Below are 21,375 nucleotides of genomic sequence, written 5' to 3' on the forward strand. Positions count from 1 at the left end.
ACTGTGCAGAAGAATAAGTTTTTAAAGAAGTTGTTTGATTTTTCCATTCTAACCACATAATACAAAAAGCTTTCCTATTGTTGAAACGAACAGTTATCCCAATTTTCTTTCAAGAACTAGATAGAGGCTCTCATTTTTGTTTCTGTTTCAGCTACAAGGCTCCTAAATCACAGGAGTATCTTCGTTCTGATGTTAAAAGACAAGAGATATTCTAGTATTGCTTATAGCACTATGAACATAGTATATTATGCCTCTTTTTCTTTGTAAGAACTGTAGCCATAATTAAGCCAAAGCCCCAATTATGTAAACTTAATCCAACCCAAATGAGGTTAGTTCTATAGTAGTTGGGAAGTAATGGCACCTTGAAAACCGTTGTGTCACCAACTTCATTCAGATGATTACATTTCTGAATACATAATGATAAAATAATGACTTTTGCCAATATTCTTATGGAAAACAAAGCTACTGCCGAGTTGCTAAATTAATTTTGCGGACAAAGGAAAAATCAATTGGGTACTTTTCCTAACCAGGAAATGAAGCTATTCTTTAATTAACCAGTTTGAGCATAATGCATGTGTCACTGAGCAGTGACAATCACAAGAATTTTGCTAAGGAAAGGAATGTGCAAATCCGTACTAGAAGACTAGGGATCTAAGCAGCCGTTGCATCTGGAACCAGGAAAGGATTATTGATTCAAAGTAAAAACAATGGACAAAGATTCAGAAGAAACATCAGGCATGTAGATCTTCCTCTCCCCCCCAAAAATATGGAATAAGCCTAACGACTTTGAATATACTGAGTTCTAAACAATTCACATCTAGCCAATATCAGATTGTAAATGAGAGCAGCACAGGTCAGCTATTCCTGTGTTCCTCTCTTGGACAGAATGTCTACAATTATTCAATTTCTTTTTCTCAGTGGCAACTAAATTTGTGAAGAGAAAGAAACTTGTTGGCATCTGTAAGGTTAAGACACTGAAAGTGGAAATGTAATTATGTTATCAGCAAATCTCAGCTGCCCACAGTATTACTGTAAAAAACATTCCAAAGGTCAGTGTTTGACGACTATACTATTATGCACATATTTTAAAAAAAGGTTAAAAAGTTTCTTTTCAACCTATTCTTAGAATAGAGATGGGTACTGGTAGCTGTCCATCCATGGCTTCCCAGAACTTCTTCTAAGCCATCTTTGCCAACCTCAGCCCTTCAAGAGGCATTGGAGTGCAACTCCTAGGCAGCATGGCTAGAGGTGAGAGAATTCTGCCCATCACATCAGGAGGGCCTAGGTTGAGAAAGGCTTCAGAGAATGGGCAACCAGGTAGCTAAGGTAGCTGAATGTACACAATGGCACTAGGGTATAGATTCTGTGTACCTCAATTGGACAAAAATTGGTAGTATCTATGTATATTTGGCCCTACTAGGCATTTCCCTTGTTGTATTAAGTGCTAATTGCCAAGTTTTCTTGCTTCCCATGTTTCTAGTCCCTTTCCATTAGCAATTGGTGAACACATCCACGTTCATCCTGGAAATATTCAAGTTTTCGTGTCTTTACTCAAACTTACACTAAACAGACCTTGTTGAAAGCCCGTCTCTTTCTCTTCCATTATGTCAGAAAGAGGAGATAAGGAGCAGCAGAGCCAGGCATATTTTTTTTTAGATGGACAGTATTGTCTCCTTTTTTTACTGGCTACTGAAACTTGAACATAAATTTGGCATTCACTTTCCAGAAATTATCACTGTCACTGAGGAAGAGTATCCATGTTTTGGTGGAAACTGTATGCAGAGAAAATTTTCCTTGCAAGGATTTGGGGACTAGTAGTCAATTCCCAGACCCCCAGCTGGAATTTACCCCTTGATTGGAGCATTTGACATTGCTCTGAAGTCCTTTTCCCCAGGTAAAGGTGTGTGTGTGGTGGGGAGGGTTGTTTTTTGTTTTTGTTTCGCTCTGGAAAGAGCTCAGCAAAAGGACCAGTGGGAATTCTTGAAGTTGAAAAAAACTGAAGATCACCCACCCACAATCAATTCTCATCTGGTATTCAATTCCCACTTCATCCCTTTTTCCCATCAACATTACCTGCATCGAGATTCTTTTTAAAGCCCATCTAGACAAATTGCGCAAAAATATTTCTTAGGACTTCATTTAAATGAAAAATGGTCTACCAGTGTCATTTTGGTCACTGTTCAGTCAGGAAAAATATACCTTAATGAAGAATTATCTTACAAGGTTCGTCCTATTTGTTAGATATGGTGTTCCCAAGCACTCAGTCTTTGGGCAAAATACATTTTTTTAAAAATATCCCCAAATCCTTTTTGCATAGTATCTTTTGACTTGAATGGTATTTCTGCCAAGAATCAGGGCAATTTAAAATCACATTGATTCTCTTCAGAAGCCTTAATATTGTACTGTTGGTTCAGTATCGTAGATTACCGAATTCAGGTTAGCAAAGTGACACTGGGAGATACCTGCCCACCAGTTTCCTTATGATTTTTCCCTTTCTCCTCCACCGTCCACCCTCCCCTCAGAATCTGCTTCTGTACTTCTCCAGCACATTACGAAGGGTCTCAGGGCATATTGTAGAATGGATTTTCGGTTCAAATATGACTCTGGCCAAGCCTGTTTGCCCCATGTAAACTAAAACACGCCCTCTACAACTACCGAATGGTTCCATTCCAATGGAAGCTTTGAGGTAGGCAAACTGTCCTTCAGGAAAGTTTCCCTGCCATTTCATACCATCTCCTTAAGGAAACCTCAATTAATATTTCTAGATTGAAAAGCACTGCTCCAAGTGAAGGGCTGTGAATTACAGCTCCTAGTCAAGCATTCTTGGAAAGGTTTTAATGGTGGTGGTGGTTTTTTATAAACCTCTCCTATTTGCTACCTTGCAGCTGACTAGAGTCACTGCATCTGGAAAATACCTTTCTCTATGAATGATACAGAGATAATGGTGATACGAACTCCACCAAGGGTGGCAGGGCCTGAGTTTAGGCAACACGGACACGAGATTCTTCTTCCGTTTCTTGGCCGAGGCTGGTGTATGTCACTGAAGGTTCTAGCTGCCCAGTGGCTGGCAAGTCTACAACAGGTCCTGAAGGGTTTCGGAACTGCTTGTACACCCGTGGATCTTGGGCAATGTATGTGGATGTAGAGGAGTACAGCAAAAGGCCAACAAGGATTGTGAAGAATGACAGCAGATAAAGTCCTGAAAACTAAATGGAAAGAATAAAATTAGTCAAAAAGGAATGCAGTAAATGCGTTGTACGCAAGAGTTGCATGCAAGCATTTTTTTTCCAGTATGAAGTTGTTCTGTATCAAATCAAATTAAAATTCGGTGCCAAAAATAAATTTCCTAAATCAATTACACAATTATTTTGTAACAATAAGTAAACTGCAGTAAATTAATTTGGCTTTTACTGCTTTCAGTCAATGATCACTACCATTTTCTAAGAAAGAAATATTATGCCTTCAGATAAAATCTTCAGAACTTCAATTGCAGAATTAAAAATTCAGAGAATAAAACACAAAGGAATCAAAGGTAATTAAAACACACACAAAAAAATCATAACAATTTTGTGAAAGACTAGACAAGTCATGCCCAGTTGGGTTATTGTTTCAGAGACTGTCTTACCTTAATAGAAAAACAGAATGACCATGGGTGGGCAAAATAGCAGCAGCAGGAGAAGCAATTTCCAACTTCCTGCTGGCTTCCCCATTGACTTTGCTTGTGGGAAGCTGGAAGGGAGTGTCAGAAATCCTTCCTTCCTTCCTTCCTTCCTTCCTTCCTTCCTTCCTTCCTTCCTTCCTTCCTTCCTTCCTTCCTTCCTTCCATCCATCCATCCATCTATCCATTACTTTTAATGAGGCAGTATAAAAACTCTATAACACAAACAAGCCTCTATATGCATATATGTTGTGGGTGTACATATTATCTTGCTACTTCCAAGAACAACTAATTAAATCTAATAAATGTCAAGATGAAAACAAAATCAACAGCCTCAGGCTAAAAAGTATCATTGAAGTGACAGTTGAAAGATCCTCTCAGAAGAAACTAAGCTGTTCTAAATTAAATAGAAAAGATCCTTAGCATTTCTGAATAATTAAGACATGACTAAGTAAATGATGTGAAATACGCAGTTTTTCTTGGGAACATAAAAATTGCCTGCAAAGATTCATTTGAGTCAACTTTCCCATTGGAAATGGACAATAGCCCACCACAGACCTAGTTTTCACTGTGAAAATCAATATATTATGTACTGATTAAGTAGCATATTTGAAGAAAAATGGAAAACCTGTCCAGAAAAAAGACATTTTGAGAAAAAAATGCAGACTTGGTTTTGGAGAAACTATCTCCAGCAAATTAAAATGTTCAGACTATTTCATATAGTCATTGCATATTCATTCAAAAACAGCTACCTGGCATTTATCTTTTATGGTTTGATATGGCCACAGGACTTATCTTTGTGTAAACCATGTCTGGGTATATGTATGTATGAATATGCACACACATACATCTGATAGGTTGACAGATGGTTAAATTATCTTAAAATGTACACATTCACAGGTGCAACATAACGTACCGGCTGTAAGCTCTGATGACATCTCCACCTGCTGCAGTTTTCCACAGTTAAGGTTGTAATTGGCTCACTTCAGAAGAGAAGAAACCCTACTGAGGAAAGTTCAAAGCATGACAGAGAGAGGCTGTCTAGTGAGCAGGCCAATTAATTGTTTTTCTCTTGCTATCTCATTTTCCCTTCTTGTGGCATCTCACCAGGTAATTTAATACAGCCACCCCTATTGCTTTGGAAGCTAAAAATATAATGTCAAACATCAAGAGTGCTGAAGGACAGCTTTCACCTGGCACTGAGTTCACGCAGATAAGATCTGTTTTGTGCAGCTTTCTTCTGTTATGCATCATACCAAGTGATTTGAATAATTCTGGGCATCCTGATCACAACTGAAATGCTGCAAAACAGCAAGCAAGTCCAGTATTGTAATCTCTAGCAATAGCGATCCCAGCCCTGCATTTAAGAAGGACCTCCAAGTTACCAGGACTCCAGATAATCTTGTCTCCTCATTGTGAATTTCCACTGGATAGACTTCACAAATAATGGGAATGGCAAGGCAACCTCAGCACTGCCAATACCTGAACTTGAAGAACTGTGTCTGGTAAAGGTGAAGGATATTCTAAGCCCACAGTAGCTGCCAAATTAGTATATAAGTACATGATTTGGAAGTTCAATTTGCTAGCAACCATGACTTCACCTTATGGGATCATCTGGGTTTCTTGTTCTTCACTCCCTGCTGGTTATCCCTGACCTCACTTGCATAATGGACTGGCCATCATCTCTCTACAGATATCACATTTCTGATGTGTTGAGCTTGGCTTCCTGCCTTCAGATACAGAGAGGCCAGGTATAGAGGCCATTTACAGAGAGGCCATTTATAGCATTAACTATCCACTTGCATTCACTTATACCAGGGGCCTTCAAACTTGACAGCTTTTAAGACTTGTGGACTTCAACTCCCAGAATTCCTTCTCTAATCATGTTAGCTCAGGAACTCTGGGAGTTGAAGTCCACAAGTCTTAAACTTGACAAGTTTGCAAACCCTTGACTTATACCCTGAAGATTTTCATGATGAACTGTATTATTGGGTCAATGAATGATCAGTGGTTTCTGCTTATTGCTCTGGTTTTGCCCAATAACAATCTAGTAATGGTAATGAACTGTAAGAGAGATCTGGAACAAACAAGGCCCCATGATTATTAATTCTGATAATGGGTTTTAAATGATAAAGCACATACTACTACTTCTGCTACCACTACTGGAAATGTTACTGGGAGTCTAAATGGGGAAGCAGGAAGTTACTTGACAAAACCTGATGTTTCCTGATGCACTTCCCAATCAATTCAAAGCTGTGTTTGTATAGAAGAAGCTGTTGCAGCTTCCCAACATAATATGTGTCACATGGATTCTCAAGACAATTATTTTGGGGTAGTTATCTGCTAGAAGTAAGCCAATGCCAAATCATAAAGAACTTTATAGGCTAAAACCTGCTCTTCAAATTCACTAAGCAACATTTGTCAACCAGACCAAAAAGTTCTATTTTGGACTCATCTGTCCACAAACATTATTCCAATAGTATTCTGTCTTATCTACATTGTCTTTCACAAACTGTAGATAGGCAGCCATGCTCTTTTTACTGGCTTTCTCCTTGCAACCCTGTCAAGCATACCATTATTGGTCTGTGTTCTCTTGATTACAATTTCATGAACACTGACATTCACCAATGCAAGAGTCCTTTAGTTCCTTAGATCAATGGTTATCATTTTTTTCTTCACTCTGGAACCCCTTTAAATATCTTTTGTGGCCATGGACCATGGCCACGGGGCCCCCGGACTTAACTCAAGATTTAAGTCATAGCATTTCTTCAAGTCTTCATAGTCCTCCTGTGATGACATCACATCATCCTCTCCAAGAGTTCACAGACCACAGGTTGAGAAACACTGCCTTAGATGTTACCTTGGGGTCCTTTGAGACTTCCCAAAATATTACACGTCTTGCTCTTGGTATATTCTTGGTTAATCAAGAGGCTAATAATTGCCTCATTTCTACACAATCTGCCTGACAGTGGACTGGTGGAGTTGAACTCCTTGGAAATTATTTTGTAAACATTTCCAGTCTGGTAAGGATCAACAAAAAGGAGGCAGTGGCTCAGTAGTTAAGACGCTGAGCTTGTTGACCAGAAAGGTTGGCAGTTTGGTGGTTTGAATCCCTAGCACCATGTAATGGAGTGAGCTCTTGTTACTTGTCCCAGCTTCTGTCAATCTAGCTGTTCGAAAGCATGTAAAAATGCAAGTAGAAAAATAGGGACCACTTTGGTGGGAAGGTAACAGTGTTCTGTGCGCCTTTGGCATTTAGTCATGCTGGCCACATGACCAGGGAGACATCTTCGGACAGCGCTGGCTCTTCAGCTTTGTAACAGAGATGAGCACTGCCTTCTAGAGCCAGAAACGACTAGCACGTATGTGCGAGAGGAACCCTACCTTTAAGGATCAACAATTGCTTTTTGGAAATTCTCAGAAATCTTCCTCAGTTTATGACACAATTCCACCTGTATTGTGAAGACCAGTTTGATAGCGATTACCCAGAATTCTGTCCTTTAAGTAAGGCAGGACCTCCCACACTCATACCTGATTATCATCCCATTGATTGAAACCCTTCATTCTAATTTCCCCTTCAAATGAACTGATAATCTGAGAGGTTCACATACAAATATGTAGTTTTGGATTATTCTCCTCAAAAAAATAAGTGAATAAGAATTAAGAATAATGCGTTTGACTCATTTTTTAAATTGGGTTCTCATTTTCTAGTTTAGATTAGATTAGATGAACAGAGTTGGAAGGGACCTCATAGATCATCTAGTCCAATCCCCCCCCCCAAGCAGGAGACCCTACACCATTTCTGAAAAATGGCAGTCCAATCTCTTCTTGAAAGGCTCCAGTGATGAACTCCCCAACTTCGGAAGGCAAACTGTTCCATTGGTTGATTGTTCTCATTGTCAGAAAAGTAGTTCTAGGACTTGTGCGGAGATAACTTTTTAGGTTATATTTATGCAGAAAGATTGATGATTCAGGAGGGCTCCCAAACTTTTACATAACACTGTAGTTTATTGCCAGCTTCTATGTGAATTCTGACATTTTGTTCCTGAAGGAATCCAAATCCCTCTTGCTACCAGGCTTTTGGAAACTCAACACAGAAAATGCATCAATGTTTTCCTTTGAGGCTTGGGTGAAAACAATGCCTTTATACAATGGTTTTGATGTAAGATCTGTAGTTCACCTTAGAAACTACTGAATTTAAACATAACAGATGGCTCTACTAATGTTTATACATTTTACTTTCAAAATGCCTCAGTTGGCAACGGCTTGTGAGTTCATTTGACAGGTTTATTCAGGGATGATACTTCAATGCACATTCCTAGCCAGATGGATGGAGGACTGTAATAAGACACATTGGGACTTGACTAAAAAGGAAGCTACTTCTCTTGTAAAGTGTCTGGAATATTTTGTATTGTTTTTAAATATTTGTAAGCCACCCAGAGTCGCTGTTGTGAGGGGCAATCATCTAAATTTAAAAAAACCCAAAATAAACATATACTTTGAGCCAATTCCCCAGATTTATATTTTGACCATGTTTTAGATTTAAAATAAGAAAACTGCTGTTTCCAAAACCTTGCACACTTTTGCATGATGAGATTTTCTTTAAGCACCCACAGATCAATGTTTTAAGTTCCTGGGTGTGTATGTATATTGGTTCAATTTAGTTATATATAATGCAGATGGGTGCATGTAATTGAGCATACTGTGTCACTTGGTATAAATTCTCAATACACTGATAAAGCATTTATATGCTCCAGCTATGTACATCATCAGCTCACAGATGACTTTCTTGGATCTTTTAAAGAAATCAGTAAGCACTTGGGGCTTAAAGATTAAGGCAAGGAAACTTTTTTCTCTTCTTTGTTAGGAGCTATTGTTAATTAATAGCGTCCACATCCAAAAAGGTCTGGGATTGTATTTAAACCAACTACAGGTAATCCTCATTTAGCAAACTTCAGTGGGGACCAGCAATTTGATCATTAAGCAAAGAACAGTATTGTGGTCAAGTTCCTTCCTTTGTAGGAGCTGATTTAAATATTCACCCGGGCTTGCAAGCATCCACTTAAAAAAAACAGTCTACCACCAAGCTTGTGGGTGATTGTAAAGAATTGGCCAGGTAAAAATGTGCTCAAGAAAAAAAGGAAGAGAACCAACATTGATTTTGTAATTGTTTCCCTGAGGCTAAAATATTAAATGATTGAAGCCTATAGTCTCCCACTACTGTCCCAGGATTTAGACAGCCTTGAAAATCTAAGAAAATCAATGCTAAGTAATTATGAGTTTTTTGTTTTTTGTTGCAGCTCAGAAAGATGTCTAAATAAAGCCATTTCCCCCCTCTTCCTATTTATTGTTTTTCTAACATTTTCTTGTGTTCATGGCATCCGCATGCAGTGTTGATGGGTGTCTATGTTTCTCTTGGTTTCTGAGCAGTCACTTTTAATAAAATATCATCTGCCGTTAATAATCGATACTGCATTGCTATCTTTGATAAGGTTCACCACTAGGTTTACAGTAATTGAGTCAGCCTGGACCTTTGGCTAATTCCTTTTCCATTGAATTTTGCAACAGGCACATTTAATCGAAATGTCCAAGGATTCTGCTGTTCCTCCGCCCCCCCCCGCACCATACACGTGGGGTTCATTCCCCTTTGGACCGGCAAACATTTCACAGCTGCAGCTCGTTAACTTCAACCTGAATGTAGAAGTCCCTTGGGAAGAAAACAGTGCAGAGTGGGGGTTTTTTTCCCAAGAGCTTGCTTTCCTTTGACATTGTTTTGCATCTGAACTTTTAATTGAGATAGATGTTCACATTAGCCAATGCCCGCTTTTTATTGCAGATTTGTTCTTGGGCAGACAGTGGTAGATAGTGATGGCATATGAATATACATGCAGACATGCAGGCAGATCAGAGGTAGTATGCAGCAGGTTCTGACCAGTTCTGGAGAACCAGTAGTAGAAATTTTGAGTAGTTCGGAGAACCACTAGAGGAAATTTTGAATCATTCGTAGAACCAGCAAATACCACCTCTGACTGATCCTGCCCCCATCTATTCTCTGCTTCCCAAGTCCCAGCTGATCGGCTGAGTCTTCTTTTGTTACCCTGCACAGGAGAAAGGAGCTGGAAAGCAAGTTAGTGGAGTGGGGAGGGAATGGGGATTTTGCAGTAACCTTCCCCCAGGAGTGGGGAGGGAATAGAAATTTTGCAGTATCCTTCCCCTGCCACGCCCACCAAGCCACACCCACAGAACCGGTAGTAAAAAGATTTGATTCCCACTACTGAGGCAGATATACAAGATGCATTAGGATGCATATATTCTATACAAAGGGAAAGAAGCTGTGTGTTGTGGGCTCAGAGCAGGAAGGAAGATGGTGCCAGAGGTCTCAAAATAAAAGATAAATAAAGGCAATGCCAGATCGCATGCATTGTTAGCTGGATAATGAGACAAATTCCACTCGGGATATGCCCTGTTGGGAAAAGCAAACTGGTTTCATACTATATCTTTTTTTCTTTTTTGAAAAGCATCCCTTTTCTTCCTCAAATCAATAGGGTGAACTCAGAGTAGGTCATCTTGAACATTTGTCACTGCTAAGATACAAAGTCATTTAATTTTAAAACCATTCTTTAGCAGGGGTGGGTTTCTACCGGTTCTGTCCACCTCTGTAGAACCGGTAGCTCTGAAGAGCAGCAGACATAGAACCAGTTCTATGTCTGCTGACGTTTTTGCCCACCCGGGCTCTTACCTGATCTTTATTTCCTGATTTTTCAACTTCAGCTGCCAAATGAGCCACAGCTGCAGTTTAAAAAACAAGAAAAGAGGGCTGTTTCAAAGGCTGCTTCTTGGCAGGGTGCTAATGATGATTTATGAGGCTTTACAGGCGTGTGGCTCACAGGGAAGCTAGTAAATCCTGAACTGATAGTTAACCCTTTCGTATCCCACCCCTGTTCTTTAGCCATAAAAACATGAATGGTTTAGGCATGATGTGAAATTGTTTTGAAGATTTCTTTTTCACTTTAAAGGCAGATTGCTGTGAAAGGCCAAGTTTAAAGACCTAAATTGTTTTAAAACCAATTAATGCAATTGTACATTCAAATATTTCTGAATTAAAAAAACAACAACAAATGAAGAATCCATGATCTTTAACTAGGGCCAATGACCTCAAGAGGCTATTTCACATTCCAAAGTCACTAATTTTCGCTCTTTACTGTAAATCTATGAAAATGCCATGGGAGTCACAAAAGAGAAAATGAAAAAGAAATAAACAACTTCTATTGGAGAGCAGCTGTAGGCAGGAAGTAGGCAAGCAGAGATAGTTTCCACATCTCATTGACCATAAAAATCATTGATGGGCTAAAGGATGCTCTCCTAATCTTGTGTCCTCTATAAATCAGGTTGGCTGTGCTTGCCAAGAGACAAGGCTGTGTAGCACTACAAAAGCAGAGAGGTGTTTTGGACTGTGTGCGATGCATTGTTAGTCCCCATCAAACTCTGAAGGACCCATTTGCCCTCAAATCAAAAGTGTAGCACAGCCTTTCAAGGTATTTATCAGCACCTTTTTCCAAGGTCTTAATCTCGGCCATACTCACAATAGTTTGTTATATTAACAAAAGGTGACCGGGGTTTGGATTTTTTTTTTGGACTTCGCTATATTTTAGATTTATGGAGTATGTGATTTTAAAAAAGTTATAGTAACTGAGATTACAAGGAATCAACTATATTCATATTATGTATTCATATCTCATTAAAATGATGACAAATAAATGGCTTGAGTAATACAGTAAATATTAGCTACAATATCTTAATACTACTAGTTATTTTCCCCTACAGATCTGGTTGTAACAATGCCATTCAAACAATATATAAGCTTGATTGTTAATGTTATCTCACAAACCCTGTTAAGCCTTTCATACCATATAAGAGCATTTTTCCCCAGTTTGTTGCAATGTTATTTTCTGCAGCTGTTGTAAGAAAGCCAACACCTTGGAAATCACTAGTGTCTCCATAATATGGTAAATAACAAGGCAAGGTCTTTAAATCACAATACTCATGTTTCTTTAATTGATCTTCATGTTTATTTTCCAAAATGCAAAAATAATGGAATCTTGCTATTGATAGGAAACTTCCTCCGAATATGAAAACAGTCCATAAACAAGTTTCTTTTTCTTTTTTAAATTTTATCTGAGTTTTCATAAAGAGAAAAAAAATACAAATAAAACATCTTTTTTGAAAGTAGCGTAATCCCGGGTTACATTTCTTCGTACAGACACAAATTCAGGTTCATGCTCATTTTTATATTCTATTCCATATCTTATTACTATTTTACATTTTCTGCATAGCTTCTCCCCTCTTTTAATTTTCTCAATTTTATTTTAATTATCTCATCTCAATTCAAATCATTGTATTTATATTTTTTGTCTGTCCTGTTTCAATTATCTATTATCTTTACTCATTAAACAAAATTTCTCCTGTAGTTACTGGTTGGAGTATGACGCCTTTATATCTTTTCCCTAAAGTTGTAACATTCAATATAATACATAACTTCCATTCAGATTCTGCTTGGTACATTCTTAAAATACACTGTACTCTTCTTCTCTCTCCCCTTTTTACCCCCTTGTCTCTCTACCTCTATTTCTCTCTTCTGTATTCCCCCTTTCTCTTGCCTTCCAGTATTATACTTATTTTTTGAGTTATTTTTCTTTTCTTTGGTTGTTTTTTAAAGTCTTAAATTCTCCATTCTCTTTCTCCCCTTTCCTTTTTCTTCCCCACATAAAATTGCTTGTTCATTAAAGATGGCTTCTTCTTTGTCCCAGTCTTCTTGTTTTGCAGTTGTTTCTTGTTGTTTCTCATAGTTCCAAATCTCCATTTCTAAGAATTGAAAAATGAAGCCAAAAGAACCCTTCCCTTCTTGTGCATCTTCTTTGTACTTTTTAAGTTCCATTTTCAATTCATCCAGAAGTGATGCCATTGTATAAATTTTTAAACAACCACCCAATTGATTTTAGTCATTCAAATATAATAACCAAGAATTGAAAAATCACGAAATATTCTAAATACACGCAAGCTGTTTCTTTTTTGCTCTTTTTTTCCCACTTTCTCTTCCTGGGATTACTATGTAGTTGCAAAGTTTCAGTTAAAATGTATCTTTTAGAAGTCTTGTTGAAGTTTTACTGTAGATTCTTTTTAATTCCAGGCAGTCTCCTCCCTCTTCCAGATCCTGCCCTTATTCTTTTTCTCCCCCTTCCTTTCCCTTTTCACTTTCCTTCGCTGCTTCCGACTCTTCTTTGGGAGCGATGTTATTTTTTGTAAGTTTAAATTCCAGGGTACCTTAGTTGTTGCTTTTACAATTTAACCCGGTCAGCCAAAACTTTCACTTCTTATCTTCCTCCTGCACATTCTTTTCTGGTCGAGTTCTTCTTTGTGGTGGCCATTTCTGACCACCGCAGCAACTGCCTTTGGGAAAGGGAGTAATGGCCAGCTGAGGAGGAGAGATGCGGCTCTCCTCAACCCTGCTGGCAGTCTCCCCTCTCTTCACCACCTCTATGGGGTGGCTTAGCCCTGAAACCAGCTGGCTCAGGGCACTCCAGCGGCGAGCCCAGACAGAAATCGCACACGATAGTGGATTTCTGTCTGTTGCCTAAGGCCTTCAAACCGGAAGTCCAGTCCATAAACAATTTTCTGTTACCAGTTTTGTGAACAATTGAATGCATTCTTATTTATTAATCCATATTATCTTACCCTGTCTTCCATTTTTCTTAATTTTTTTCAGGGGCAGTAATTTCATTCATAGTGACACTCTAAAATGTAGACTCTAGGAGTCTAAGATGGATTTTCAAAGCCATATCTCAGACAATATATTGAATTCAGTTATTGGTTTGTCCCTTCTCATTCACAAAAGTTATTCCTTCATTTCCAAATGAGATTAGCCTCCCAGCTGAGCTAATGGAACATCTTCAGGTATCATTTGGAAAACTTTTTATTAATCAGTTAAATGAATTTCCATTCTTTAGAATGCTAATACTCCTAAAAAGCGAGCTACCACAAAAATTAAAGTGGAAAGGATACAGGGATGTATCCAAGAAGGTTCTGTCTTGGTTGAAAGGCTTCTGCTTGTGTAAGTAAAAAGAAGAAGAATGACTGCATTCAACTTGTTTTTTTGGTGGTGTTATGAACTGATTTGGAATCCTTTTCTTTAAGGATGTTATCTGGACTTCTTGGCAGCAGGATGCTCAAAATTCACCAGTCTTCCCTATCAACAATAACTCCTCTCTGGACCACATCTTTCCACTGCACTGAGGAAAGTCTATCTTCAGAAGAGATCTTTCAATCAAGAGAAGAGTACAAGAAGATCAGGGGACTGATGAAAATGAAGTATTCTGAGATGCTTTTTATGATTAAGGAATGTATGCATTGAGGTCCACCATGGAGAGGTAAGATAATAAAGCCTTGTTAGGTGCAATTTGGTTTAGATCTTCCATACAAGGCCACAAATACATAGATTTGACTAAAGGGAGGGATTAAAGTTTATATAAGATTGAAGACAAAAAAGCAAAAAACCTGGAAGGTTTATTTTAACGTGCATTCATTTGTCTCCCTGCTCTCCATTTTATGCATTCACCTTCACCTGCTGATATTAGTCCTTTCTGCAAAAGGCACGAAAGAAAAACTGAACACTGAGATAGCAGCAATCAACAACTTGCTGTATTGTATTACCCAGGTAGCTTTGCAATTCAGAGGCTGAGGCCTGTTTTCTATGCCAAGACCCAGTTTTAATTCTTGACATCGCCAGTTAAAACTGAAATAACAGAAGATGCAAAACATACATCATAATAGTAATAGGAGGCTTTAATTACCCTGACATCAACTGGGAGACAAGCTCTGCACCAAGTTTATGAGATCTTGAAATGGGGGTGCCAGTACCAGGCTTTTTGGAGCAATAGCAGTGGTGGGATTCAATTTTTAAACTACTGGTTACAGGGTGTGGCTTGGTGGTCGTGGCAGGGGAAGAATACTGTAAAATCTCCATTCCCTCCCCACTCCTGGGGGAAGGTTATTGCAAAATCCCCATTCCCTCCCCACCTCACTATAACCTGCTTTCCAGCTCCGTTCTCCTTTGCAGAGCAACAAAAGAAAACCCAGCCTATCAGCTGGGACTCAGGAGGCAGAGAATAGATGGAGGCAGGGCCAATCAGAGGTGGTATTTGATGGTTCTCCGAACTACTCAAAATTTCCATTACCAGTTCTCCAGAACTAGTCAGAACTGGCTGAATACCACCTCTGAGCAATAGCCTAACTTTATATGACATTAACTCCTATGTTTCCCTTGCCTTGCATTTTTTGGTGTTCTCTTCAATGATCTGCTTGCACAAAATCCAATTAAAGAATTAGTCTAAATGTACCTAAACATTGAACAAAGGCTTTGAAAATAAAATCCCTAAAAGTGCCTGAATTATATTCTTTTTCATTCTCTGTAGCATTTTTTTTCCTTGTGTTTTTCCGCATCAAACAACAAAAAAATTTGCAATGGCAGCTGTTTCATAAAATTATCTATTGATTTTCAAAAGTAAAGTCTGTGTTCCAGACAACAATAAATCTCTAAGATGTAATATACAATGTTTCAGTGTCAAAAAAAGCAGAATCTACCGACAGTGTAAATTCATGCTTACATTATTTTTTCTTATGAGAAGAGCAATATAATTTATTATTTATATAATTTATTTATAATTTATTGGGGGGGAACCCTTGGAGGCAATAGACAATTAAATCCTTTGTTGCCTACATAAAATTCATATAATAATTTAAATAAAAACAAAAATATAAATCTGTATGTGAAAATATACACAGAGGGCTGGGCAATCATTTTTGTGGACTCCAAACAGACATAGGTAAGACCAACATGTAAGATTAAAGCCGAATTAACTGCATTAAGATAAACGTAATCAACTTCTATTAGCCTTTACTTTGAGAAAATGTGACAAATTGTCCCAGCAGAGTAATTTTGGATGGTTCAAAGTATCAAAAACATACTGATGGCACCCAAAATGTAGGTTTCCTTCTTGCTGTAAAGTTCCTCAGTTGTTTCTTGTGTACCTGAAGACCTTCATCAAAATCACCGAAGAACTGAATGAATGGCATCTCCTTTTGCAAAAATAACTTTCAGGCCAGATCAACCATAGTGCTGTAGTAATATGACTCACAACAATCAAATTATTAATTCACTAGCTGGATACTCATGCTTCACTATGTGATTGGGCTATGCAGGAGCCCCGGCTTTCCTTCTTTCTTCCTTTGCCTTCCTGTCCTCCTTTTCTTTCCTCCTTTCCCTTCCCTTCCCTTCCTCCTTTCCTTTTCCTTCCTTCCTTCCTTCCTTCCTTCCTTCCTTCCTTCCTTCCTTCCTTCCTTCCTTCCTTCCTTCCTTCCTTCCTTCCTTCCTTCTTTCCTTCCTCCCTTCCCTTCCCTTCCCTTCCCTTTCTCCTTTTCACCTATTCATCCATCATCCATCCACCCACCCACCCGTGGTGGGATTCAAATTTTTTTTACTACCAGTTCTGTGGGCGTGGCTTGGTGGGCGTGGCAGGGGAAGGATACCGTAAAATCTCCAGTCAGAGGTGGTATTTGCCAGTTCTCCCAACTACTCAATATGTCCGCTACCAGTTCTCCAGAACTGGTCAGAACCTGCTGAATGCAACCTCTGCCACTACCTATCTATCTATCTATCTATCTATCTATCTATCTATCTATCTATCTATCTATCTATCTATCTATCTATCCATCCATCCATCCATCCATCCATCCATCCATCCATCCATCCATCCATCCATCCATCCATCCATCTATCTATCTATCTATCTATCTATCTATCTATCTATCTATCTATCTATCTATCTATCTATTCAACAAAAGTGTTGTAAAATACAATCCTCCAACTGTTGTCCCAAAGCTGCTTTTTTTCAGGAGGCAAGTGGACATTATGGTTTTTATTTGAATATGTTTTGCTTATCATCCAAGGAGTTTCTTCAGCTCTGACTGAATGGTGCATAATAAAAATAATTCAATCTTTGATGCCAAAGTAGCTTCCTGTTTGGAAGTGTAGTTTTCATCCTTTTAGAGAGTCGTTGAGGTTTGTCTGCGTCCTCAGGTCACCTGAGTGGTGCAAATGGCTGTGAAGTTACTAAGGTAATGGAATGTGAGGCAACTGGCAGTTGGAACAGAAAACTTTTCAGGTGGGGAGGGGGAGTAGAACTCTTTAGCATCAGAGCGTGTTAATAATAATATACAAAATACTAATGCTCTGATGGTCATTTTGAAAAATCCTCTCTTAGCGAGCACCTAGAAGCCAAGTATGTGCCAAATTTCAAGTTTGTAGGCTTTATGGTTCTGGAGATTTCATGATGCTTCATGAGTGGTATTTCACTTTTATATATGTATATAGATGAATGATTGCTTTTAAGTGAATGGGTTTGGAATTCAAGCATACACAGCTTCAGTCCATTAGGAGAGTAGATGGGTGTTTTAAGAGAAAAGCTAAGCAACACTCACCCTTCCTTATGATTTTTCTAGAAAATTAATATTTTTGAAATTTCTCAAGCATTAACAATTAGAAATGAAAAGAGAAATGCTTGAGCCGAATACTTTGTTACTTTCTTGCATTCCGTTGCAGCCTATTTATTCAGTGTACTGCAGCTTTGATTAAGGGTGGCAATTATAAATTATTTTACATTTGGCAGATTCATGATTTATGAATAGCAAATTGAAATACATTGATATTTTACCCACCAACATTTGGAGGGTTTTAGATTACTACACTACCTTTAAAATGATGTTGTATAATAGGCTTTAGCTGCTGATTCACAAAGCAAAAGAACATTTTTTTAAAAAGGACTGCTGAAAAATCCATCAAATTTCCTTGTCTTGAAAATTATTTTCTTCAGTACTAAACTGGATCCTTGGAAGTTTGATTGATTCTTTGAGTTGATTAAAAGCATTCCAAAGTGTTTTGCATTTGTACTTAAACGTGTTTATATGAAGCTTTGCTTGACAGATACAATTGACAGTGTGGTGGATATGACTCAGAACTATGGGGTAAATGTTACCTTGAAAATATTTTGAAGTTGTGAGGACAGAAAGACCTAGAAAATAAGTTAATGTGTCCTGATCCTGATCCTCTCATGGATGACTTCCAAGTAATTTTGGCAATAAACCCAACCTACTTCAGATGTTTTACTGTATATTATAACTGGTTCTTTTTACCTATTCATGGCATTCTCCTCATATGTAATATGGTACAACTCCTAATAGCACTGGCTTCATGAGAACGAACACCAAATTACATACGGTACACGATGCAATTTCTCTACTACTTTGAATAGTATCTTGCAATTCCTACTGTTATGGTCTATGCTGATTCTTCAAGCTGAAGGGCCTGATCCTATCATGTGAAGAACTAGCAGGGAATCAATCAAGCAAACAAATAAACAAGGGAGACCATTAGCAGGAATAAGGAGTTTTAGATTCTGGCGCAGCACTGAGGCCCAGGATGTACCAACAATTTTGAAGGACAGAGCAAAGACGAGCTGCTTTATTACACAGAATGCAAGGGAAGGCCCCTGACTGAACTGTACTTGCAGCTGGGACTACTTAGGAACAGCTGCTAGAGCCTTGCTCATCTTTGGAGACAACCCTCCAATGTTGAACCTTTATGACAGGAGTGTCAAACTCATGTTGTCACGGCATCATCCCGTGACATATCACAACTTTTTTTCCCTTCACTAAACTGGGTGTGGGAATGGCCAGTGCGTGATGCATCTGGCCTGCAGGCCACGAGTTTGACACCGCTGCTTTATGACATGGCCCAACTTGTGGAACTCTAGCCTGACCTAAACCATCCTTCTTTTCCACAATGCTTTCCTCCACCTTCCTGGGTCTGTATGTCATTGGCTGCCTACTTCCATCCCTGGATCTTGTCTCTTATAGCTACAATTCCAGTCTGGCTTTGTAGGGGCTCCTGCTTGAGGGTGGGTGGGTATGGACTAGATGACCTACAAGGTCCCTTCCAACTCTAAAAAAGAATCTGTAAGGGATTTTAAATTCTGGATTCCTTCAAGTTTCAACCTACATTGCCACTACCAGCATTATGCCCTGGCTACTAGGCACTAGGCATTCTACCTGCCTTTGTATTACAATTCCTTCTTCTTACCTCATAGAAAGAAGGGAAGAATGACCAAACTGGAAGGCATACTAACTGACTTTTTCCTGAGCTGAAAGTTCTGTGTAATAACCATTTGAATTGACTATGAAAGGTAGACTTCATGAAACCAAATTGCAATAGTAGGTGTGGAATGAGAAGTGTAAAGCCACGGGAGAAATGGAAGGAAGTATGTATGTCTACCAGATCTGGGTTGCAAAAATCTGGACAATGACAAAAGAGTGAGTGTGCTCCCTATTTCTCTGTTGCCATCTAGTGGCCATCAAGATTTGGTAATTGATCACTACAAGGAAGTTCATTATAGTAGTATCATCTATATTAGTGGTGTGGAACTATGATCCTTTTATGATCTGTGAACTTCATCTCCCAGAATTCCTGAGCCAGTTCAGGAATTCTGGTTCAGGAATTGTGGGAATTGAAGTTCACAGATCGTAAAAGGGTCATAGTTCACACCCCTGTTCTCTATGGTCCTAAAAAACAATGAAAGGGTAAGCTAAATACAACATATCCTATCTCTTTCAATTCAGATTGCCATTTTTTTCAGGTTTTCCCTGAAGAATGATAAAGAATGACTCTTTAGAACTTCTACATCAATTTAATACAACTACTTCTGATGAATTTTGAATCCTGCTTTGGTAAGAAAATTTCAGATGGTAGGGTGAACAAAAACCAGCAATAATTTGCTAGAGGACATTATATGTTGTGGGTTTGCTATGTGAGAAAAGATTGATAATAAGAGTATGTTTGGCCACTGTAAGTGTCTAGCAAGATCAATTACTCATTACACAGAATTACTGTTAGATGTAATTTTATAAACCAAATTAACTCTGAGGTTTTTTTAAGATGGAATTTACTTTCTTAAAGCATAACTCCCAAGTCATTATAATTTAATAAAAATATGAATGCAATTACCCTCAATATAAATAATCTGCTCAATTATTCATGAGTCATAACGCCATATTTTTCACTTCCTTTGCATTCATCTTCTTTGCAACAACATAGCTTAGGGCACTAATGAATGCAGGGCAGATTATAAATCTTGAAAAGTTCACCTCTAACGGCAAGTTAAGATGATTCAACCCCTTTGAACACCTAAAATGCTTTTCCAATTACTTTCTAAGGCAAAATAAAGCTAGTTCCTTGCATTTTGTCTGATTTATATTTTCTTTTAGGTCTGAGGAAAGAGACAGCGAAGCCCAGCAGCTCCTTGAAAGTATTATGACACTGAATTTTGGAAGAGATTTTAAAGAGCTGGGATGGTTCTTATTAATCATAAAGCCTTCTGCTCCCCCATGAAGAAAGGCTTTTGTCCATTGGTCAGAGATTACAAAATAAAACGGGCGATGTAGCTGAGGAGAAGAAGAGCAGCTGGGCTGAAACCAAAGCAAGTGAAAAACATGCAGAGTAAAATCATCCTCAGCAATGATAATTAACAAAAGCAATTTTATATTAATGCTTTAGGCCTATGGTGATCAGGGATACTTTCAGCCCTTGTAGAAGAACAGGGATTACAACACCACAGGAAACTGAAGGCACCTGCTAGTTACAAGTTGAAAAATATCACATTAAGTTACTTGCAACCCACAGCATCCGGGTTATTCAATTCAAAACTGGAACTCTGTTTTGTCCAGCTGGGGAAATCTCAGAATGCCATTATGCAGCAGATGTTGCTAAATAAAGGCTATTTTCCTTAGCAACACATAAGATCTGAACAAATAGGATATTTAAACATTGAATTAAAAAAAAAACTTGTGGCTTATGTTGATCAGCGCATCCTCTTGGTTTTAAGCTTCCTGTTTAATCCTCTTAATTTTAATTGCTTTGCGTTATCCGCTTTACCTTTTCATTATATTGTAAACCAACCATCTCACTGTGAGATGGGTGGCATGAAAATTTAATAAATATTTTGAGATTATATTTGATCTTATATTAATCAGAATCAAGATAATTCCCCATATTTCCAGAACTCTTTGCTTGAAGAGTTTATATAGCAAAATAAGCCACAATCCATCCACTCTTCAGTTGCCACAAACAAACCATCCTGATGCAACTCTGCTTAACCCTGGGTTGAATCTTCCTTCTGGTAATGACTGCTGACTAATACACAAATCAGAGAAGTTGCTTTTGTGGTATATTCAACAATCAGAGAAGTAATGCTGTACAGTGTTTGCATCAGAACCATTCAGAATAAACAAGTTGGACTGAAAACAGTATGAACTTTGAAGATAGAAGTAGCAGTAGCACTTACACACCGCTTCTTAGTGCTTTAGGGCATATTGCCCCCAACAATCTGGGTCCTCATTTTAGTGATCACAGAAGGATGGAAGGCTGAGTCAACCCTGAGCCAGTGAGGATCGAACCCCCAGCCATTGGCAGAATTAGCCTACAATATGCACTCTAACCCCTGCACCACCACAGCTCTTAGATGCCATCACCATTAGTGTAATGTCAATGTTATCAAGACAATGTTATCAATTGCTCATATACAGGTAATCCTCAACTTACAATTCTTCATTTA

The 21,375-nt window shown here is 38.4% G+C and overlaps 1 protein-coding gene across 1 annotated transcript in view; it reads right to left on the reverse strand.

Moving 5' to 3' along the window:
- Positions 1–1,945: 1,945 nt before the first annotated feature.
- Positions 1,946–21,375, reverse strand: part of SLC35F1 (solute carrier family 35 member F1) — a 226,651-nt gene continuing 207,221 nt past the window's right edge. Inside the window, exon 8 of the mRNA XM_026705389.2 lies at positions 1,946–3,206. Within this exon, the coding sequence (XP_026561174.2) occupies positions 2,982–3,206 (225 nt within the window). The 3' untranslated portion in view covers positions 1,946–2,981. The remainder of the gene's footprint in view (positions 3,207–21,375) is intronic.

This window comes from Pseudonaja textilis, chromosome 1, assembly GCF_049901715.1.
Source record: "Pseudonaja textilis isolate UNSWEBS1 chromosome 1, rPseTex1.2, whole genome shotgun sequence".
NCBI classification, from domain to species: domain Eukaryota; kingdom Metazoa; phylum Chordata; class Lepidosauria; order Squamata; family Elapidae; genus Pseudonaja; species Pseudonaja textilis.